This window comes from Manduca sexta, chromosome 21 (assembly GCF_014839805.1).
Source record: "Manduca sexta isolate Smith_Timp_Sample1 chromosome 21, JHU_Msex_v1.0, whole genome shotgun sequence".
NCBI classification, from domain to species: Eukaryota; Metazoa; Arthropoda; class Insecta; order Lepidoptera; family Sphingidae; genus Manduca; species Manduca sexta.
Genome location: NC_051135.1, coordinates 11,008,304 through 11,028,319, shown reverse-complemented (window position 1 = coordinate 11,028,319; position 20,016 = coordinate 11,008,304). Strand labels below are relative to the sequence as shown.

Below are 20,016 nucleotides of genomic sequence, written 5' to 3'. Positions count from 1 at the left end.
TGTATATGAGAGGGAACAGCTACCCAATCGTGAAACAAACACTTAGCTTATCCAAAACCTGATCAAACATTTTACCTAACACAGTTCGAGAATCTATAACTAGTTTCTTGCCTATAAAATCACTGAACACACCCGAACCTTTTAAATTACTTAGCCTAGGAGCCTATCTTGAAATACTTTGCCCCAGTCTGCACATTGATGTGACAAAATCCTATTTGCTGTTATTTTCGCACCATAGACCTCTAGGATAGTAGGGTTACATCCCTTTTATATTCATATCAGATTCTTTAAACGAACCGTGTTTTATTTATGAAAGAAAAAAATAGCGAATGCTTCCTTAACAGAAATATTGAGGCGTGATTTATTTAAAGCCAGAAGGATAAAACATATTGTTTATTTATTAATACAATATATTGTATGACTATTTGCGGGGTTAAAGCATTCTCTATCACATTCAGGGCCCTTATTCTGTATGATAGTGTAAACGTGTAACGCGGCCGTGTCATGTTATCTTCGAGAAATGTGCATGGAATGATATTCTGTAAGCCAAATTTCTATAGTCCTAAACATGATGCGTTGGTTTACGTGCTTGTTACGCATTGTCAAAATAACGTGCGGGATAGAGAATAAGGCCCCTGTTTTTGTTAGTGTAATGTATATGTCAAATGTGGATAATAAGCTCGTAACATGACAGTTGTCAGTTCTGGGGCCTTATTCTCTATCCCGCACGTTATTTTAACAGTGCGTAACAAGCACGTAAACCAACGCATCATGTTTAGGACTATAGAAATTTGGCTTACAGAATACCATTCCATGCACATTTCTCGAAGATAACATGACACGGCCGCGTTACGCGTTTACACTGTCATACAGAATAAGGGCCCTGCATTAAACGTAGTACGTAACGGTCGATATTTTTATTTATTATTTATACATATATTATAACACCATAACAGAATACTAATGCGATGTTATACAGACAAAGAAATTATTAATCTTAACAATTGGTTTCAATACATATATGAGCCATTTCTGTGGTTTGTTTTGTTGCATCGTTCCTGAGTTTGCAACAGTCCTAAATCGGAAATACTTATTACAATAAGAAGGAAAAATGATATTATATATTGTAATGGAAATGATAAATTAATATTTAATATTTATTAACTTTATTTTAGAACTTTACAGTACCTAAAGAAATCTAATAGATATTTTATTGTAAATCAAATATTACTAGAGAAAGAATATCTTAAAGTCTAACAACCCCAGATAATGGCGTGTCATTATCCATTTAAATTGGCCGTCCCAAGCGAATTGAATCTGTACCTTTAAATCTGCTTCACCGATTTGAATTAAATGTCGCTGTAACCGAGTACTTAATAGGAGACAATACTACGAGATTTTGAGACTAGAACATTCTTTTGATTTAAAGCATTTTGAATGTATATTATTTTTGGTTATCCAAAAATTAAAATATAGTATTGCATTTTGTTTATCATTTAGTTCAGTTCAGTATTGCATTTGATTCATTGTTAAACTAAACATTGTACTAATTTGCGTATAAAATAACATAAGCTTGTGATTTTATTCTGCCGAGTACATGCATTGTTTAAAAATAATTTGAAAACAATCTATACTACTATATACAGCTGAAGAGTTTATGTTTGCCTGAACGCGCTAATCTTATTTATTTAAATCTTATTTATTAAAAATAAACAAACTATTCAAAAAAATACACGTCGAATTTATAACATCCTTTTTTGGAGTGGAAAAATGAAGGTAGTTTAGACATTAGCATGGGTATGTGCGACGACAATCTTTGTATTATGCAATGAACAGACTGACACAACGCTGCAAAAAGAAAATAAAATAGAGGTATTTTATAAATTTGTTTAATAATATTAATTACCATAACTACCATCCTAAAATCCTCTCAGTAAGAACATACTATCCCTTCCACATACTTTAATTTTCTTTAAATCCGGGAAATCATTTTCACAGTAAAACCGCTGGCAAAAGCTAGTAATTAATACTCTAACGTCATCAACATAAGGTTCGTAAACACAAAATGTTCCGTCACAGAAATATGCCAGTTTTATTACGTGCCAGTCCCTCAGATCCCGGATAATCCTCGACAAACATAATTCTGAAACATATTTCATTAAATATAAGCTTCGTTAGCGTTTTTAGATTCAAGGGCTGTTTGAAATGAGAAATATATATAATTTACACGCCTAATTGGATGTAGTGCGCGTACTATGTTAAATATAAATATGATTTGTCCATTTTCGCGTTCCTAATGAGCGTGTTTGGTTGGTGATCGTGGTTTTTACATCTTTGGTTAATTGGTGGGTATTGGTCAGCCTTTAGGGTCATATTTGAATGATAAGTTCATAATTATTGTTATTTCGATTATTCTTCGGTGCCATACAGTCCTGAACTTTGTAAATAGGCCGTATAGGCTACGGCCTATGAGCGGCAGCCTCTTAGGGCTGGCAGATTTCAGAGGACGCTCACTCGATTTAATTAATCATTCGTTTATTTAACTTTAGTGCCTACCATAATACAAACAAATGGAAAATTATTAAGTATTTTAGAAACCTACATATATATATATATATATATATATATATATATATATATATATATATATATATATATATATATATATATATATATTATATATAGATAGATAAACCTACCTACATGGGGCGGCGGAAGTGGCCTACACCTCATAAAAAATATAAATCCGGCACTGGTTCCATAACATCAAGATAAATAAAAAAGATTAATAATAAATAATAATAATATCAGCCCTGTATTATATACTTGCCCACTGCTGAGCACGGGCCTCCTCTACTACTGAGAGGGATTAGGCCTTAGTCCACCACGCTGGTCCAGTGCGGATTGGTAGACTTCACACATCTTCGAAATTCCTATAGAGAACTTTTAGATGTGTAGGTTTTCCTCACGATGTTTTCCTTCACCGTTAAAGCGAACGATAAATTCACAAAGAAGATTGTTTTGGGTAAAATTAACACACAGTATGGCTTAAGATATCAGTGGCGAAAGGTCCATGTAATCCGATTCCTGCCGGCTTCCCTTTATATAGAATCTCTGTAGAATCTAATTATCATCAGATCTGCAGACCGCATTTAAATGCATATTAGTACCCATATGCTGTGTCGGGTTCACTTTTGGAAAATTTCATCTTTCGCCACTACAAGATAAACATCAGAAAAGTAAATATTCATTTGTGAAATATTGCAGCCTCAATCAGGTTTTAGCTCCGCAATACGCATTGCTGAATACGTTTACGTTTAAATTTAATAGATTTATTGAGGCCTGAATATATACTGATGTTAAGAATACGTGTAATTTGAGATTATATTATAATATAAGTAGATCCGGCAGACGTTCTGGCAGTATTATATGTAAACTACCTTTTATTTCGCCTCGACAACAGCGCCACCTACCGAGTCCAAAATGATCGTAGTATTTAAACAGGAACTAACTAAATCCTTACAAAAAATTTCATTGAAATCGGTTTGGTGATTCGGAGATAAGTGTGTACGAAAAATATTTCGATACAAATTATCGCCCAAATTGGCAATTTTTCCCGTTGATGTTTCAAGATACAAACGTTGTTCTGATAATTAGGAACACGCCATATTCAAGTCGGTCGAGCCTTTCTCAAGTGGTACTTTTACATACATGTGGCAAATTATTTCTTATATTTACACGAATATGTTTTGTTTAGATGTCGTAACATCTAAACAAAAAAAAATCTTATTATATCGCAGTTTTTATATATTACATATATTTTTTTCATTTATTATAATTTTATATCGGCGTACCAAATACCTTTCAACCTTCATTTTTTTCCCTTATGATTAAGTAATATGATTTGAATATTTCATTTCTAATAATATAAAATATTGTCTATTCTCAACACGGATATAATAGGGGTTTAAGTGTTATGAGTTACGTTAATTACTTGGCACATTGCTGGCAGTAAGCCATTATGATGACATATTTGTAAGATTGATAAATCATATCTCAGACTTATCTAGGCTGCTCATGGAGTATTATGACCGCTTGGCTCAAAACTGGCTTACTTGTATTAGCTATATAATTTCATTAGTTGTACTAATTTTCGTATAAAATAGCATAAGCTTGTGATTGTATCCGGCTGAGTATCCGCTTTGTTTTAAAAAAATTGCAAACAATCTATGCTGATATATACTGTCTAAAAATAATTAAAAAAAAATCTGTACTAGAATATAAAGCTGAAGAGTTTGTTTTGTTTGTTTGAACGCGCTAATCTCAAAAACTATTAAATTGATTTAGTTTTTGTTTTTCACTAATAGGAAGCTACATTATTCGTGAGTGATACAGGCTATATTTATTCCCATAATTTCTTTTTCACGCAGTTATAGCTGCAAGTAAAAGTTGGTCATAAATACCAGTAAAGTGATAAAGTACTGAGACTTAACCGAAATGTCTCCAAACCATTAACCAAGTAATATAAAAAGTATAAGCAGTAAAGGCAACCAAAATATTCGGTCTTGTCGAGAAATTAAGGTCTGGTAATAAATCAGCATTTGGAAATGCCAAGAATATAAAAAACGGGACGAACTTTTATCAACTGGGACATGTCTGACTAAAAGAAATAAATTTTATGCCGAACTGCTGAGAATGCTTACATCTTAGTAATATTCGGGGAACGATTGATATTTGACTTCTTTCTTGAATATTGGTAGAAGTGAATATTGATTTAGTTCCGTATTCCGTATCTATCTCAACTTAATATATAGACAGAATGTACTTACTTAGGAAAATAATCGGTGTTGATTTACAGAAGTTAAAACTATATTGCGATACTGTGTGAAAAAAGAAACAAGACAATGAGATCTTTTTTAGTTCCTTACTAAAGACTGGCAACCATGCCAGCGCATAAAAAAACAATCTTCTCAAATTGAAATTTCGAACACATTACTCACCAGCCTTGTAAGTTACGGCTACCCGCTAAAATTATGATAGAATTATTAAATCAATCATCAAACAGTTAACACTTACCATGTTGCTCGGTGTGAGTGCGTATCATAAAACAGCCACATTTGGGTCACCTGCTTATGGATGTCCGATACTAATACACTTCGAAATAACACTTGCGCAAGTTCTGTAACAATGGAATGTCTGTTTAGTATGTTATAATTATGTCGGGGATTATGGGTCGGTGAGGCATTGCGAACTATTTCTATATTCGAGATGATTGAGTGTTTAGATTTGCATACGTAATGTCTTGATTTAGCGACTACTTTCCTTTGAAAATCCTGGCGTTTTGGAATATAATTTTGGTAATAATTTCATTTATTGCAATATAAAATTTTACCTTTTGAATATTATAATTATAAATGCGAATGTTTGAATTGTTAGAAGTAAAGACATAAATCGCTGAACGGATGTAGATCAAATTCGACGCATATATAGGTTCCGATGATTTGCTCATAAAGGAAATATATGATATTTAATCTCATTTTTTAAATAAATGGCGCTGGCGCCATATATTATGATTCCGTATACTGATTTAGGAACTTATATATTTGGTAACGGGATATGATTCCACGCGAGCGAAGCAGCGAGAAACACCTAGTACTATAATTGACTAAAATGCAAGTATGATATATCTTTAAGGTAAAGAGGTAAAACTTACTGAAGAAAAGTTAGATTTTATCATATCTTATTACTATTACATTAAAAATATTGTCAATCCGTCCAATGTCAGATTAATGAATAAGGAACAAGAGAATAACAATAAAAAAACCTTTTCATTTCCTATCCAACAAGATCTGGATACTAGAACGTAGTTTGCACTCCGCAAAAAGACGGGTCTTTTGTACGGTGTTACATTTACGCAAACTCGAATACATCGAGAGAATAGAGAACAAAAAATGCTTTTAAATATAGTTTTTTCATTCAAGTGAATGCAACGAGAAATGTAGCTTTTAATGAAATTAGTTACAACCGTCTCGCATTTCTGGTATTATGGAATGAAACAATAGGATTTCGATACATTAATAAACATAATAGAATTAAAAGTAATGGGCGAGGACAGTTTTAAAGCAATACCTTGATTTCATGAAAGAATGTAAGAAAAAGACAAAAAGGAATTGCTACCGAGGACGGTAAAGAAACGACAATTGAAGAAGATAATAGAAAAACCTACTTTAATATCGACCAAGACCATAAACAGAAAGGAAAAGAGAAAACACACAATCAAGACAAGATAATTTAGCATTCAAGTGTCTCCTAGCGACAAAACTAGATACATGCGAGTCAAACTACCACAGAGAATTGCCTAGATGTACACGCATGTCCTAATTTCGGTTGTCACTTATGTGGTCATCCACAAACCTCTGAACTCAATTTGGTATTGCAAACAATGGACTATGGTCCGCATGTGAACTATTATGTAGCATGAATTTAGGACGTAGATGCATACAAAAAACGGATAAAACACATTCATTTTCTGCAGAATTTTTGGCTCCAGACTATTGCAATGTAGGGCATACGTACTTGATGTATTGTCGTTCAGCATGATAGATACTCAAAAATTTAAAAGTATGATTGTATTTAAAAGGCTTATTTTATTTATATAACGTTGATTTAAAATATTCATAGAGTAATGATGTTATAAAATAAATCTTTAAAAGCTAATGAAATGAACGAATATATTGACTTACACGCTACCAAAAATTAAATATTTACATTTTAGTAATTACAAAATATTTAGTAACAAGCTATCAAATATTAAACAATTTACCATTACTTTTGTATTTAATATGTTGATTGTACTACACATGTATAATTCAGCATATTATATTCTGGGCATAAAAACGGGACCAGGTCTTTCCACGTGGTAGAATGAAGCTGAATTAGAACTGCCCTGGATGGAACAATTTGGCATGCAATGAAACACGCCTACACTCAGCATTGGGTGCACATATAGGCTGAAGAAGATGCTATATATTAGGTGTTCTTTGCGGTTTCACCCGCATTTAAAATCTTGCTCAGTATAAAACTCAGACTGCGGACTTTTTAAGGATGAAAAGTTATGAAGCATCTTACACTACCCTTAACCAAACTAAATCACTGTAGCAAACATACAAATTTGTTCACTGGTTTCTGCGTCTACTTCTAACACACATCCAGTTCCAAAACCTTTCGCATTTACAATATTAATAAGATTAATGATATTTTTTTTTCCTATCTACGGCTCGTTAAAGTGATTAACTGCACCCGTGGTAATCGAAATGAAACTCAATAATGTAAACTGGCAAGAGAAAAACATCTTTGGACGGTCGGCATATTTATGTCGGCCTGCTTAATTGTTTCTTCACGGTCTGCTTGAAGAGTCCCAAGTTCTAGGAAGCAGATAATACCAATGCTGGCTAACAGCCCCACAACTTAACCGTATGGCAGAAATATGAATTACCCAACCTGTCCGTTCAGGGAACAAATTACGTATTAAATAGGGGAATCTTGTCCCCACCTCGCTCTACGAGAAACATAAGTATAATTAAGTAATAATTTTGTGGAAATACATATACTTTTGTGAAATTAGAATAAAAAATACCTTTGGTGCGAGCCGGGATGGAAAAGACCACGAAGCTGTGGTTTCGCAAGCTAGCACGTGTGGTTCTATTAAGGTTATTACATGTAAATAACGTAATATAAAATGTATGAAAATCCTAGCAATTTTGCTTAACGCTCGGTTTGCCAGAGAGACTCCCCAGAGGAAAAACGTACAACTTGTACTTGAAATGAACGAACATATTTCAAATTGTATAGTTACTAGTTAATTTGGATCGTTGCCTGCTGTAACAGCCTAATACGGGTTTACTATTCAATATGGACAGTCTTTTAAATAATAAATAAAGTGTCCTAATTTTAAATACATTCCATGCATTAAATTCGTCTAAGAATAACAAATTGTCGAACACGCCAATATCTAGCCAGCAGATAATATTGCGAGAAAACTATTTCTCAATGATTGATTAGTATATCTAACCTATTTCTTAGCAGATATTGAGTACGCGAAAGTTCGTAGAGATTGTTTGAAATCTCACCTACTTTTATCTGGCTTCTACTCGACAATTATGAATTGTGTAAGCCCGTATTATGCAACTGTTACAGCCTATTCATTGTAACTTGTTGCTTTTAAGATTAACTTCGCCGGACTTACCGGCAACAATGTAGATCGGATTGTGTCTTACCATTATCGATGTTTCGTCCCTTAGTTCATAGCATCAAGCCTAATTGGGTTTTATTGTTTTCTGATGATGGTCTAGTTTACCTTATAGATTGTTTAATTTTATGTTCAATTGAGTTAAAGGATATATGGATCAGTCTGAACTATATTTATGCGATCGTTGCGTTAATGACGTGGTTTGTGATCGGTCATTGTGGTTGGACACATTAAGTGTTCAAATAACTCAAATCATGTGTGTTCCTCTCAGGGCACATTTATCCGATATTTCCAGTAATCCAATAGCAATATAAGATATTTATTAAAAGAATACAGGACTCTTAATAGTAGTTTGATAATTCTAGTATTGAATTAGACCCTCATGTGCTAGACGCAATGATCTATAAGTCTTAATTATCTATACGAATTAAGTCGCGCACAAAGGTTCATTTCAGTTATATCCGATATCGGAGAAGCGACAGATGAAGTTCGGAAACTTACAACAATAAATCCCCAAAACAATCGAACTGAGGAACTAAATAAAATGGCCTCGAAACGTCCCGATAATGATTCAATAAGTTCATTCCAATCATACTGCACAGTACTGAGTAAAATTGAAATCGATGTAGCCTCGAGTCTTCGGCGCGACCTAATTTCCGTTACTGACGTGCTAATCCTGGTTTAGTAGGCTTTGGATTGGCTTCGTTCAGGCTGGGCCCGCGTCTTCGCTGTTTGGACAACCCTAATTTAATCGAGCCATTGATTGGCGTAAATAACGCGGTTGACAGCAAACAACGAAATGTTTACGTTTCATTAATGCTCCAATTAAAATTGTTCGCTACCTCTTCGACATTTTGATTTAATTTGAGTTGCGCGTGCAATCTCGTTGACGATGAGCAAACAAAAGTACATGTATCCAACAATAGGCTATATTACTGTCAGGGTTGATAAACAATTACACTGTTTCCATTTATTATTACCTCAATCAGTGACACGGAGTGCCATGTTTGTTATTTTATTACGATTATGGTAGTATGTTAGTTTGCCGCATGTTTTATTTTTTAGTTTGTATATGCGTGTGTGCCAATTCGTTTCCTGCAGTTTTAATTTACTTTTGGTGAATGTATTGACTTACAATAAAATTATATAGGTATTTTATGGCATCGTGGTGGGCTCAAGAGAGAATTCTCTCTAGACAACATATTATGTGGGCGAAGACGGATACGGGTAATAAACACACACAACACATCAAATTTATTGTGAACAAGGTATAATAAACTTACAGCAAGGAGTTGTAAAACATAAAACGATTGCTGTTTACATGCAAACCTACAATTGGCAATCATGCGAAAATATATCAAACAGTCTAAATTGCATGCATATTTTCCGTGAAATAAAAATCAAAATGAGGCCAAGCTTGAAACAAAATCTAACGGTCAAAAGAAAAACTTTTCAGAACTAGGAGGTGGGTAAAGAAATATTCTAAAGCAACGTAACCGCCTTTACATTCATAGAAGTCAGGAGCAGACACGAGGCGGAATCGAAATTACGTTTAGTACTAAAACGGTTATCGCAAAGCTCAAAATTTAGTTCACGTGAACCGTGTTTGTGAATAGAAAGGGGACTGATTTTGGCGTATTGATCTGTATTCCAACAGCAATTCAGTAATATAGGTGACGCGCTTTATGTAAAATGTTGAGCATATTGATGCGTTAGATGGTTTAGAATGTAGGATATAAAAATGAAATGACAATAAAATGGCGACGCAGTTCTTCAAGAATTTGATGGCCAAGACTATTTGCACTCTATCAAAATGCAAATGCATCGTAAACTTAACATCAGAAATATTTATGAAAAGTAGTTTGTAATATAAATAAGGGGAAAGGGAGGTTTGAACCTTCAATCAAACCTTCACTTTTAAATTGAAAAGTCCCTAGTTCAGACGAATAATCACCTAGATCATAAAGATAATCCAATTATTTAATACCGAAAATTTGAAAAACTGAAGAATATGAAGCGCTTTGTTGCCTGAGTGATTATTGCGGCAGACGGCAGGATTAAATGATTATGACAACTTGAGTGCCATTCATAATAATAGGTCTTAGCAAAATAAGATGAATTATACCTAACCTATTACATTTAATTGTTAATAATATTTTACCTTGTGTGCAAGGAAGGTTGAAGTCAAAGTTACAAGGGAAACCGTTATTAATAACCTTCCTATGATAACACGGGAAACACATATTTTGAAGTACAATTTTCAATCCTTAATAAGTAAAGAAAACAGAGTTAGGGGAAGGGTTCTTGGGACTCCAAAAAGCCTTAAATACCACATACAAGAGATATGATGTTAGAGAATTCGTTTAACATCTTACGAGACAATGGTAAGAATTTTTAACAGTCTAAAATGTCCCCCCAGGGCAACTCTTGTGCGCTTGGTCTTAGACCGAATGCAAGCCCATACTCGGTGGGACGTTTCCCGCGGCCCTTAGCACATAGTCCAGTGTGTAGTATACCTCATGGTTGTAATTATACATCGAGTCCTATGAGGGCTCTCCATCCTAAGAAGGTTCCTTTTCCTTCCCCCTCACTTCCCTTCCCCGAATATCCCCTCCCAACTTTCCACCAAGTCCCTGCAGTCGCAAAGCTGAGGGATTCCAGTATCCCATTTACAGTTTTCCCAAGTGTCGACTGCGGGTTGCGATAATAAAAAAAAAAACAGTCGAGTTACCCAAAACGAGTTAAATCAGTTAAGACCTTTTTGTTTTCAAAGGCAACAAATGTTCACAAAACAGAAATTACAATTGCAAACAAGTACGAAGGTTTAGGTAACTTTGCATTTATTTGTTTTTAAAACAGAGTGCTGCGTTGCATTTTTTTATTTGTAGGTGAGTTATGCAATAGAATTTTGCATAATCCTGTTTCAGCCATCCACAATAAAATGATTACAACATTTTTGAATTTCAAATCAGCATTACCATTTGTCTATTCCACAAACTGCTTCATTTTAATGTCAGTGTTTTATTACAAAAAATGATTTAATTCCTATGGGAATTTATTATTGCGAAGGGTGGAGTTAGAGAGGTTGTAAAATCAACAGAGGCAGCCTTTTTTTAGACGTGTTATTATAACTTACGTAAAAACATGAGTTAATTTCTTTCGGACAGTTACTGCAGTATAATTAATCGCATGTCGAATTATAATTGTCGCTAGATGCACGCCGATTTCAATAGTTCGATCTGGAAATCTTTGGGGGAGACCCATGTTCAGCAGTAGACATCCTGCGTATTGTAATGATGAGGAATTACTCGCATAAACAGCTACTCGCATAAATTACTGCAAATGTGGCATTAGTTCAATAGCTAAAATATGTTTTTTTTTTTTTATTTAATTCATGACTTGTGAATTTTACGTCACGTTTGATAGTCTGTGCTGACAGCTCTTATTCTTAACTGCTCGTCATCTAGTGAAAGGCATCTAGAGCTATTGATATTCAACACAACGATACTAAGATCATATGACTCACTCAATCGTTAAAAATCGGATAACAAACAAGGAAAACATAAACTCAGCCAAGTAATAAAAGTATAGTGTAAGAAATGCATTTGCAGGCAGCCCTACGATCTTCGACTCATCACAGCCGCCTTTTGTCATTCGTCGCTCCTTTGTTCAGCTGGTAGAGGAATTTTGCAAGGGATATAGGTTTTGTATATATAACTTTTTAATTTCAATGAAATGGTGGTAAGATTTTAATTTTAACATAGTTATAATTAGTTATTTATTAAGGGATGATTTTTCAATCATACAAGTTATTAGTTGGATAAAGTACAACACAAACAAATATAAAATGACAGTTGTATGTAGTAAACTTTAAGTTACTCTTGCATTTATATTCCGTCTCGTAATAATTTATTTGATGAATAATTGTCATATGACGGTTGAAAAATTAGGCCTAAGAACCATTAAATGTATCGCCTGTAAAGATTAAATTCTTGTAATTACTGAAGGTTACATTTGCGGGGCAATCTGATTGCAATCTTATTTCTAGGGATTTTTGCAACTTGTTGCCAGGATTTATAAAATTAATAAAGCCGACCAAATTCCTTCGATATGCTTTTTGTAGATTGAATAAATTTGTGTTAAGCGGACATACATATTTTATCTCCGCTAATGCGAAGTTATTTCATGTAATCGTATTATTATTGCTAAGCATAGTTTTTCACAAATCTATATCTGCATTTCTCGTGTTCTTTACCTCAATTTGATACATAATCTTTTAATGTAATACATATGTTTTTTAGAAAACATACTTAATTTTTCCCTTCAATTATGTTATACGAATCAATACATACGGTCAAAACAAACCTTTTATTGTTGTAAACACATTTCGTAAAACAATGATTGCTGACGCTTTTGTGTACCCAGCTATAGCACAACATTCTCTCTTTAATGAACTTTGTAGTGTAGGAAAACAAAAGAATGTCCGCTGCTTTTATTACGTTTTCGTCTAGGCCAGGGCTGGCGCTGCCATGACAGACATTAGAAAAGTTTTTGCAATATCTTCGTTACTTCAAAGAACTCGAATTAATTTTGTTTTTGCCTTTCCAGAATGACCTATTTCTTGTGTAGCTTGTGTTATAAGATAAATATTTTTTTTGTGAATAGTCTAAGATCAAAATTTAGTTAAATTTGGCATCCTTTCTTGTATAAAGGTTTTCTCTAAATTGATAGTTACTATTTTTCCTTTCATAATCTCCTTCCTTATTGCCAAGTCAGAATTACTATCAACAAAACCAAAGGATACGTTCCCAGCGTACTATATCCAAAGCCGTCTGATATAGCACGGATATTTCTCTAGAGGCGCGATCGTTAATAAGCCGGGTACAATACGTGAGGTGCTTTTGGCCCCGAGCCAAACGTAGAAGGTCAACATACACCCCTATTACTTTCCAATTACATAAATCTTGAATAATAACGTTGTTGAGGTCTATAAATTTGTTTTAAATACGGCAAATAGCGTTATTAAAATAATAGCCTGTTATTTCAGGAATTAAAGAAGTGAGTGCTATATTTTTTAACTTTAATTTATAAAAATATGTATGCTATGCTTTTCGAACATAGGTAAAATTTTAAGTAAAATGGGTATTAAATTATTTACAGAACTCTAATGTTTAATTCATATTTACTGACTCTTTCAATCAATTTTGAAATTTATATTTTCATATCAAACCACTACACTCATTCCCAAAATTCCTTACTTACCCAATAGTGTCATCATGTCTAGTCTAGGAAATTAACCTAAAAATCTGGTTTCTGGCAAAATATCTGGCATTATATAATATTGGCTCGACAGTTTCATACATGGGCCGCACATAATTCATGCGGGAGAGTTCTGTATAGATTCCAGATAAGATATCCAATACCCAAATCAGGAGCACAATATTTTGGGTTATCGCATATAATTTCTGATGTAACGCAAGGGTACGTGTAATTCTGAACGTACTCAATTATAAATAAGCTTTCGGGCTTAAGAGCACGAAAATAGATGACGTGGGTTGGAAAATCATAACTGATCAATATTTATTTATGATTTCAGTTGCGATGTGGATTGGAGTAAAAATAGTTCCGTTTAGTCATACGATTGGATTTTTGTTTATAGCTTGGGTGGAGCAGAGAACATCGAACTCATCTCTTAGAAGCATTATTCCGTATTGTATAATTGGATAGCAAAAAAGTCCACATAAAACTCATGTTTCAAATTATTACTATAAATATGACTAATTTTTATGACGTTCTGCATTTAGAGATATACCGATTCAAATCTTAATATTTCCATCAGTTTATTTCTATCAATTTGAATGCAGTATGAGAAAACTTTAACTCACTAACTACCGAACTTTCTATAATAACCCATTCTGTAGCAACCCTACCTGAGTCACAAATTGAAGACCGACAAAATGCTAAAATAATTAATTTAAACCGTTAGATGAAAATGAAAGGAACCCCGGTTTGTTTTGCAATTCTATTTAAATATTTTTTCTTCAACAACGGCTTCTTTATTGTGAGTACTTTTATTATTGTACGAAACAAAGGAAAATATCCAGGTTATATTTCATATTTTGGTATAATTAATTAGGCCGGAAGTTGTGAATTGACAGCCTTGAGAGATGAGAAGAGCTCATAAGTAAAATATAGTTCACGAAAAGGTTTCTTTAGACGGCAATATAAAAAAATACGGTGCCTTTCAAGAGAACGGTGGTTTGGAATAGTGTCTAAGCAAGTGTAATTAGCAACACCAGCTAGTCCTGATACGACTCACGACTATCCTTACGAAGATACTGTCTTCTTGAATTACTTTAAGGACAACATCGTACCTAAACTAATTGAAATCCTGGTTTTGTATGATATAGCTTTGCTTCGTGTGTATTTTAGCCTTAAATTTTTTCGAAGATAATGACCATGGTCTTAAAAGTATCTGAGCTACGTCATTATTCCCAATAGGAATAGTAATGCATTCGATACACCCATATTTCAATAGCATTTCTGCTTCATACGAGGGGCAAAGTCTCATCATATCATAAAATAACAAGCTGTCACAAGCTTGAGGCTATGCTGTGCGGGCAGGCTTTCAAGTAAATAAAACAAATTAAATCTCCAGCATTAACAGCACAAAGCAAAATACAAATGCAAATCAATTTAGCAAAACTTCACCATTTTCATACAGAAAAGCGCACTTGAAAAGGTAAACTGGAGCGGCCATTAACAGCCCGCGACAGTATCACCCTGACCCGAGTCTCAAGGCGAACGAAACTGCTGCGTCAAGATTTACATTTCGCGTGCCGCTGATTTTTCAAGCAGCGTGCTCGCTTTTATGAGTGAACTTACATTGATTAAGCACGAACTGTGGCATTGAGTCTCGCGGTGCCGTTCGAATTTTAGCTTTTCGTGCAGGATTTTTAGTGCCTTGATGGCGTAGTTGCGGTACGACTGCTGTGGTCTAGGGCTCGATACCTGGGCGAAGACTTATTGGGGTTTCTGTTTAGTAACAGTATGAAGTCTGGAATTGTGCCTGTTTAATACCAGGCTCGCCTCCTCTTACACGGGATCTAAATAGTAGAAGTAGCTGGTAGAATCTAGGTTTGAGTTTACCTCTGACTATCCATGAAAAGGGAAGAAGGCGTGATGCTATTTGTTTTTTTTGTCATAAGAAACCCTCATGGTACATAATATATATTCAATAAGACTAATGGTATCGCAGATGCGGACTCTTGTTAGTCATAATTGTTATGCCTTGGATTTCACGAGAATAAACTGCGATATATTGGTTTTTTATCGTAAGGATTCTATTTATGCTCTAAATCTGTTTCAGAACTAAGTCCCAGATTGTTAATCAGATTAGAATATGAAACCTCCCAACATTTGAAGTAATTTAATCAGACAACTAACTACTCTCCCCATAATATTTAAAGAGCTTCATTCTTATAAGAGACTTAATACGTTTCACTTATAATGAGATTTTTTTTCACTTAAAGTAAAAATATTATTTTCGTATCTGTTTTTAATAAAGAAATCTCTATAAAAATTTAAACATGAACTGTCTGGTGGTAAGTCATTTTGTTGTTCAAAAAGAAATGATATGAAGGCTTTTATTCCGCGCGAATAAATCTCGATTGAACTTTATTCATAATTCATGTGTTTTGACATTCTCAGATTGTGTAAGTGCCCCAGTGACAGATACCATCTTCGCATATGGCACGAGATCAACGTCATATATAAATTATAATTGACGTTACATTTACGAGTAACTCTAAGGGGTTACTTTATCATGTTACTTTTTCCTCCTATACTTTCGTTTATTATATATCACGCATTCATAGTCTTAATTTAATTTTTTGAGACGTTATGTTATAGGTCACTCAATTTATGTCGCCTGTCATGTCGTGTCTATTTTGTGGGTTGAAAAAAAAAAGTTCCCGATTGCAACTCTGCGGCTCCTAGTTTCAAATAAGCTGCTCCAAGACCACGGCCTATACAGCCTATTGACAAAATCCGAATCCGATCATGTTATACTTAATTCAACAGATAATTTGACGTATGTGTTAAAATGTATTGGTATTGTGCAGAAACGGGGCCGGTGAATTCGAAAGCACCCTCAACCCCCCGGAACCGTTTTACGTACAGAGTCAGGCCACCGCTGGTTTTAGTCGGTATGACGACATACAATTGGTAGGGACTTGACCTTGAAGGGCTAAAGATTATATCTGGGTCGGAAGGCTGGTAAATCCGACATAACTATCTTTTCACTTTCCAGATTTTTAATAGGGAAAAAAATGTGCTAAAATCTCCACGAACATAAATCTGCGAATCTATAAAACTACTTAAATGAATTGTAGTCTAAAAATTATAACAACAAACTTCTACACACGGTACCATGCAAAAGTTTTAGTATTCCTATAAAATTCACTCGATAAAATCTAATAAAATGGATGAAAATTTTATAAAAGTGTAAAGTGCTTGTTGGTATAAGCGACAAAGGTTGCACAACTATTTTAACACTTTGTGTAAGAGTTTCTGTTTGCTTTTCATATTACATTCTACTTTAGTTGGCAGCGAGGATCGTAACAACTTACTTGAAAGAAGCATGAGTTAATGTAATAAAGGTTTTACGCTCGCTTTAAGTAACTCTTGCAGCAAAAAATTCAATTAGTTTTATAAATCTCAGCCTAAAGAATTTTACAGGCGGCGTATTTTGGATGCGTCGATGACGCGCTTTGAATGCCACTATAACGCGCGTTTTACGCTATGTAGTTACGTGTGTACTTTCAATTATATAAATAAATATAAATAACTCACAAAAAGTGGGTCTAATACAATACACAGCTTTCATAGGACCTGCGATAAGATGGTATTTTTCACTCGTCACAACTAGCAAATTACGTGTGCAATATTTACAACTGAGTTTACCCGAGAATGAAGCTATGTTATTTATTTTATTATATAAAAATATCACATATTATTCGATGTTTATATACATATAAATGAAGTGCAAAGAATTGGACTTACGCGAAATCTGTTTACAATATTGTCACCAGTATACGATTTTCTTAGGAAATAAAATGTTGTACGCATTTGGTTGGCTTTTTCTCGGCCACATTTTTATCCTGAAGGGCTTTAGGGAAATCCCAATTTATCCTTTCATAAAATAGGCGCTTACTTATCGAAAAATCTTGGGAATAATATTTCTCAAGTCAGCATTCAAATTTTGTATGATTTTGTATAAATGGAAGGTAATTAAATTAAATTAATTAAATTAATATTCAATATAATTGTAATAACATTTAACCAAATACATTTATTGCGTCCTTATTAGAAATGGATTTAATATAAATTTTACCCAAAAAAAAAAGCGGCGATAGCCTAGTTGGGTGAGGAACGGACTGCCGAGACGAATGTCCGCAGGTTCAAATCCCAAGGGCACACACCTCTGACTTTTCTAAAAAATCATGTGTGTATTCTTTGTGAATTTATCGTTCGCTTTAACGGTGAAGGAAAACATCGTGAGGAAACCTGCACATCTGAGAAGTTCTCTATAGGAATTTTGAGGGTGTGTGAAGTCAACCAATCCGCACTAGGCCAGCGTGGTGGACTAAGGCCTAATCCCTTCCTCTCAGTAGTAGAGGAGGCCCGTGCTCAGCAGTGGGCAAGTATATAATACAGGGCTGATATTATTATTATTATTACCCAAATATAAAATCCAAAAAAAAAGACCTACGTAATATTTTACGAAATTTCTCGGGCACTATTACAACTTACAATCAGTACTAGTTACGTTGTGAACTCTAAGTGCAATGTTTCAGTCTCTGTCAACTTCTTTGTGTCCATTAACAGGCGAGAGCTAATGATAATAATATGTTCTATGAATAATTGTTTTATAGCACCTTTTATAGCACGAGAGTCAAATTTTATTAGCTCTTTTTTTCATATATTTTCACTTCACAAAGTCCAAAGTTTTATTATTGTTCGTAGATAGCAATAATGATTTTAAACCACTTTTATCCAACAAACACAATTTTAACGACTTTGAGAATTAAATAATAGTCATTAGCTACTAACGACTTAATCAGAATCCGCGCCTAAATCAACTTCTTTATTTAAAATTAGGTTATGATAATATTATTATACAGCCTTATAACAAAACACTTTTATTTTTATTTCTTAAAAAATGTTTCCAATATTACAAACATTAATTGAAACAAAAACCCTTTGTCGTTTTGTGAATGGCGGGAAAATTCCTTTTGATTGTCCCTGCCTGTATTGTTATATCCATAGATTAAATAAAACCTAAAACAATAGAGGTAAAAAAGCTCTTCACTTTGTGTTCGCTCTCACGTCACCGGTGCTTACATCAAACGAATTTTGTATTAGTGATGCTTCGGGAACAAGAATTTTTTCCTTTGCCTTTTTTCAACATTTACACGAGAAGATAAAATAAGAGTATTTTCAAGATATTTAATCGAGAATAAATTTGGGTTCTATTTTGAATATTTAGTTTTTGTTTGTTATACTTGAATTATATTTTGATGACCGCCAGACATTAGCCGAAATGTGATAAAAATAGTTAGTCATTATGGCGGCTTCATAAATAAAAAAATCATAAATAATGGTAGGTATATATAAGTCACTATTGTTATCAGATTGAACTAATGATGTTTTAATGAACACTTTTATAGAATCATTACGTATGCATATTTTAAGTGTCATTTTCCTTTACAATTTGTTCCTCCTAAAATGACATGGTTCATTATATGACTTTAAAAATAATTTATATCATAAAATCTATAGGAGCGAGTACCAAAGCCAGAGTGGACATAAGTCGATACATTATACAAACATTCATACAAAGTGTTGAAATGCTTCGCCAAAGTCGGGTAAATAGAAGATATTAAGTAAATAGAGTATTTGCTATATGCTATGTTGCTATAACATCTTGATAAATGACCCATAATTTACACATGCACTCACGTTAATATCTGAAAGGGAGTGTTAATTAAGACCGCTTCCTTCTTGATGTCGTCAGTTTATTACGTCACTTGATAGATATTTGATAGTATTATAATGTACTCTCAGGGTACGGTATGGTAAAAGTCCCTGTCTATTAGTTCTTGAGTGGTCATTTCGAACTAATTTCATGTAAGTCGGCAACAAAAAAAGTTGAAAAAATTCAAAACTTCTAGTCAACTAAATACGATTTTTTTTTCTTAAACAGTGATATTTTTATCTAAATTAAACAATATTAGTTTATTTCAGCGAAACATAAATTATTGAACACAAAAGTACATATATGCGTTTTTTTATTACTTCAGCATTTTTTTGACTGTCTTGAACAAACACTATTTGTCCACAACATGGACTGTTGATAAAATATGTTTCCTATTCAGTAAGCACATATTATCGATAATCGTGATTCACTAGGTTCGTGCCTTCTGTATGCATATGAAGGCTTTCGTTACACTATTCAGTGGCGGAAAATATTCATCTCACATCGATATTGATCGCGGTGCGGCGAAGGAAACGAAATTTTTCATCCTTATATTCGTAGGTGTTGCTCGTCTGTGAAAGATTTTTCCAGGAATAAGTCTATTGTGATCTATTTTGGTGATAAAAGCCTTTAATTAATCCAGGATGTTAGTTTAGGATATGGTCTGTCTATTTGCCAAATTTGTTCGCCATCCGTTCAGTAATTTCTTTATTTATTTCTAACAAACACA

General features: G+C 33.7%; 1 protein-coding gene across 3 annotated transcripts in view; it reads right to left on the bottom strand.

The window, feature by feature from the left end:
• Positions 1–20,016, bottom strand: part of LOC115440145 (chaoptin) — a 76,115-nt gene that overhangs the window by 33,445 nt on the left and 22,654 nt on the right. For all 3 annotated transcript variants that reach the window (XM_037441005.1, XM_037441007.1, XM_037441006.1), the window contains exon 2: positions 5,077–5,179. In XM_037441005.1, coding sequence (XP_037296902.1) covers positions 5,077–5,079 — 3 coding nt within the window. In that variant the 5' untranslated portion in view covers positions 5,080–5,179. The remainder of the gene's footprint in view (positions 1–5,076; positions 5,180–20,016) is intronic.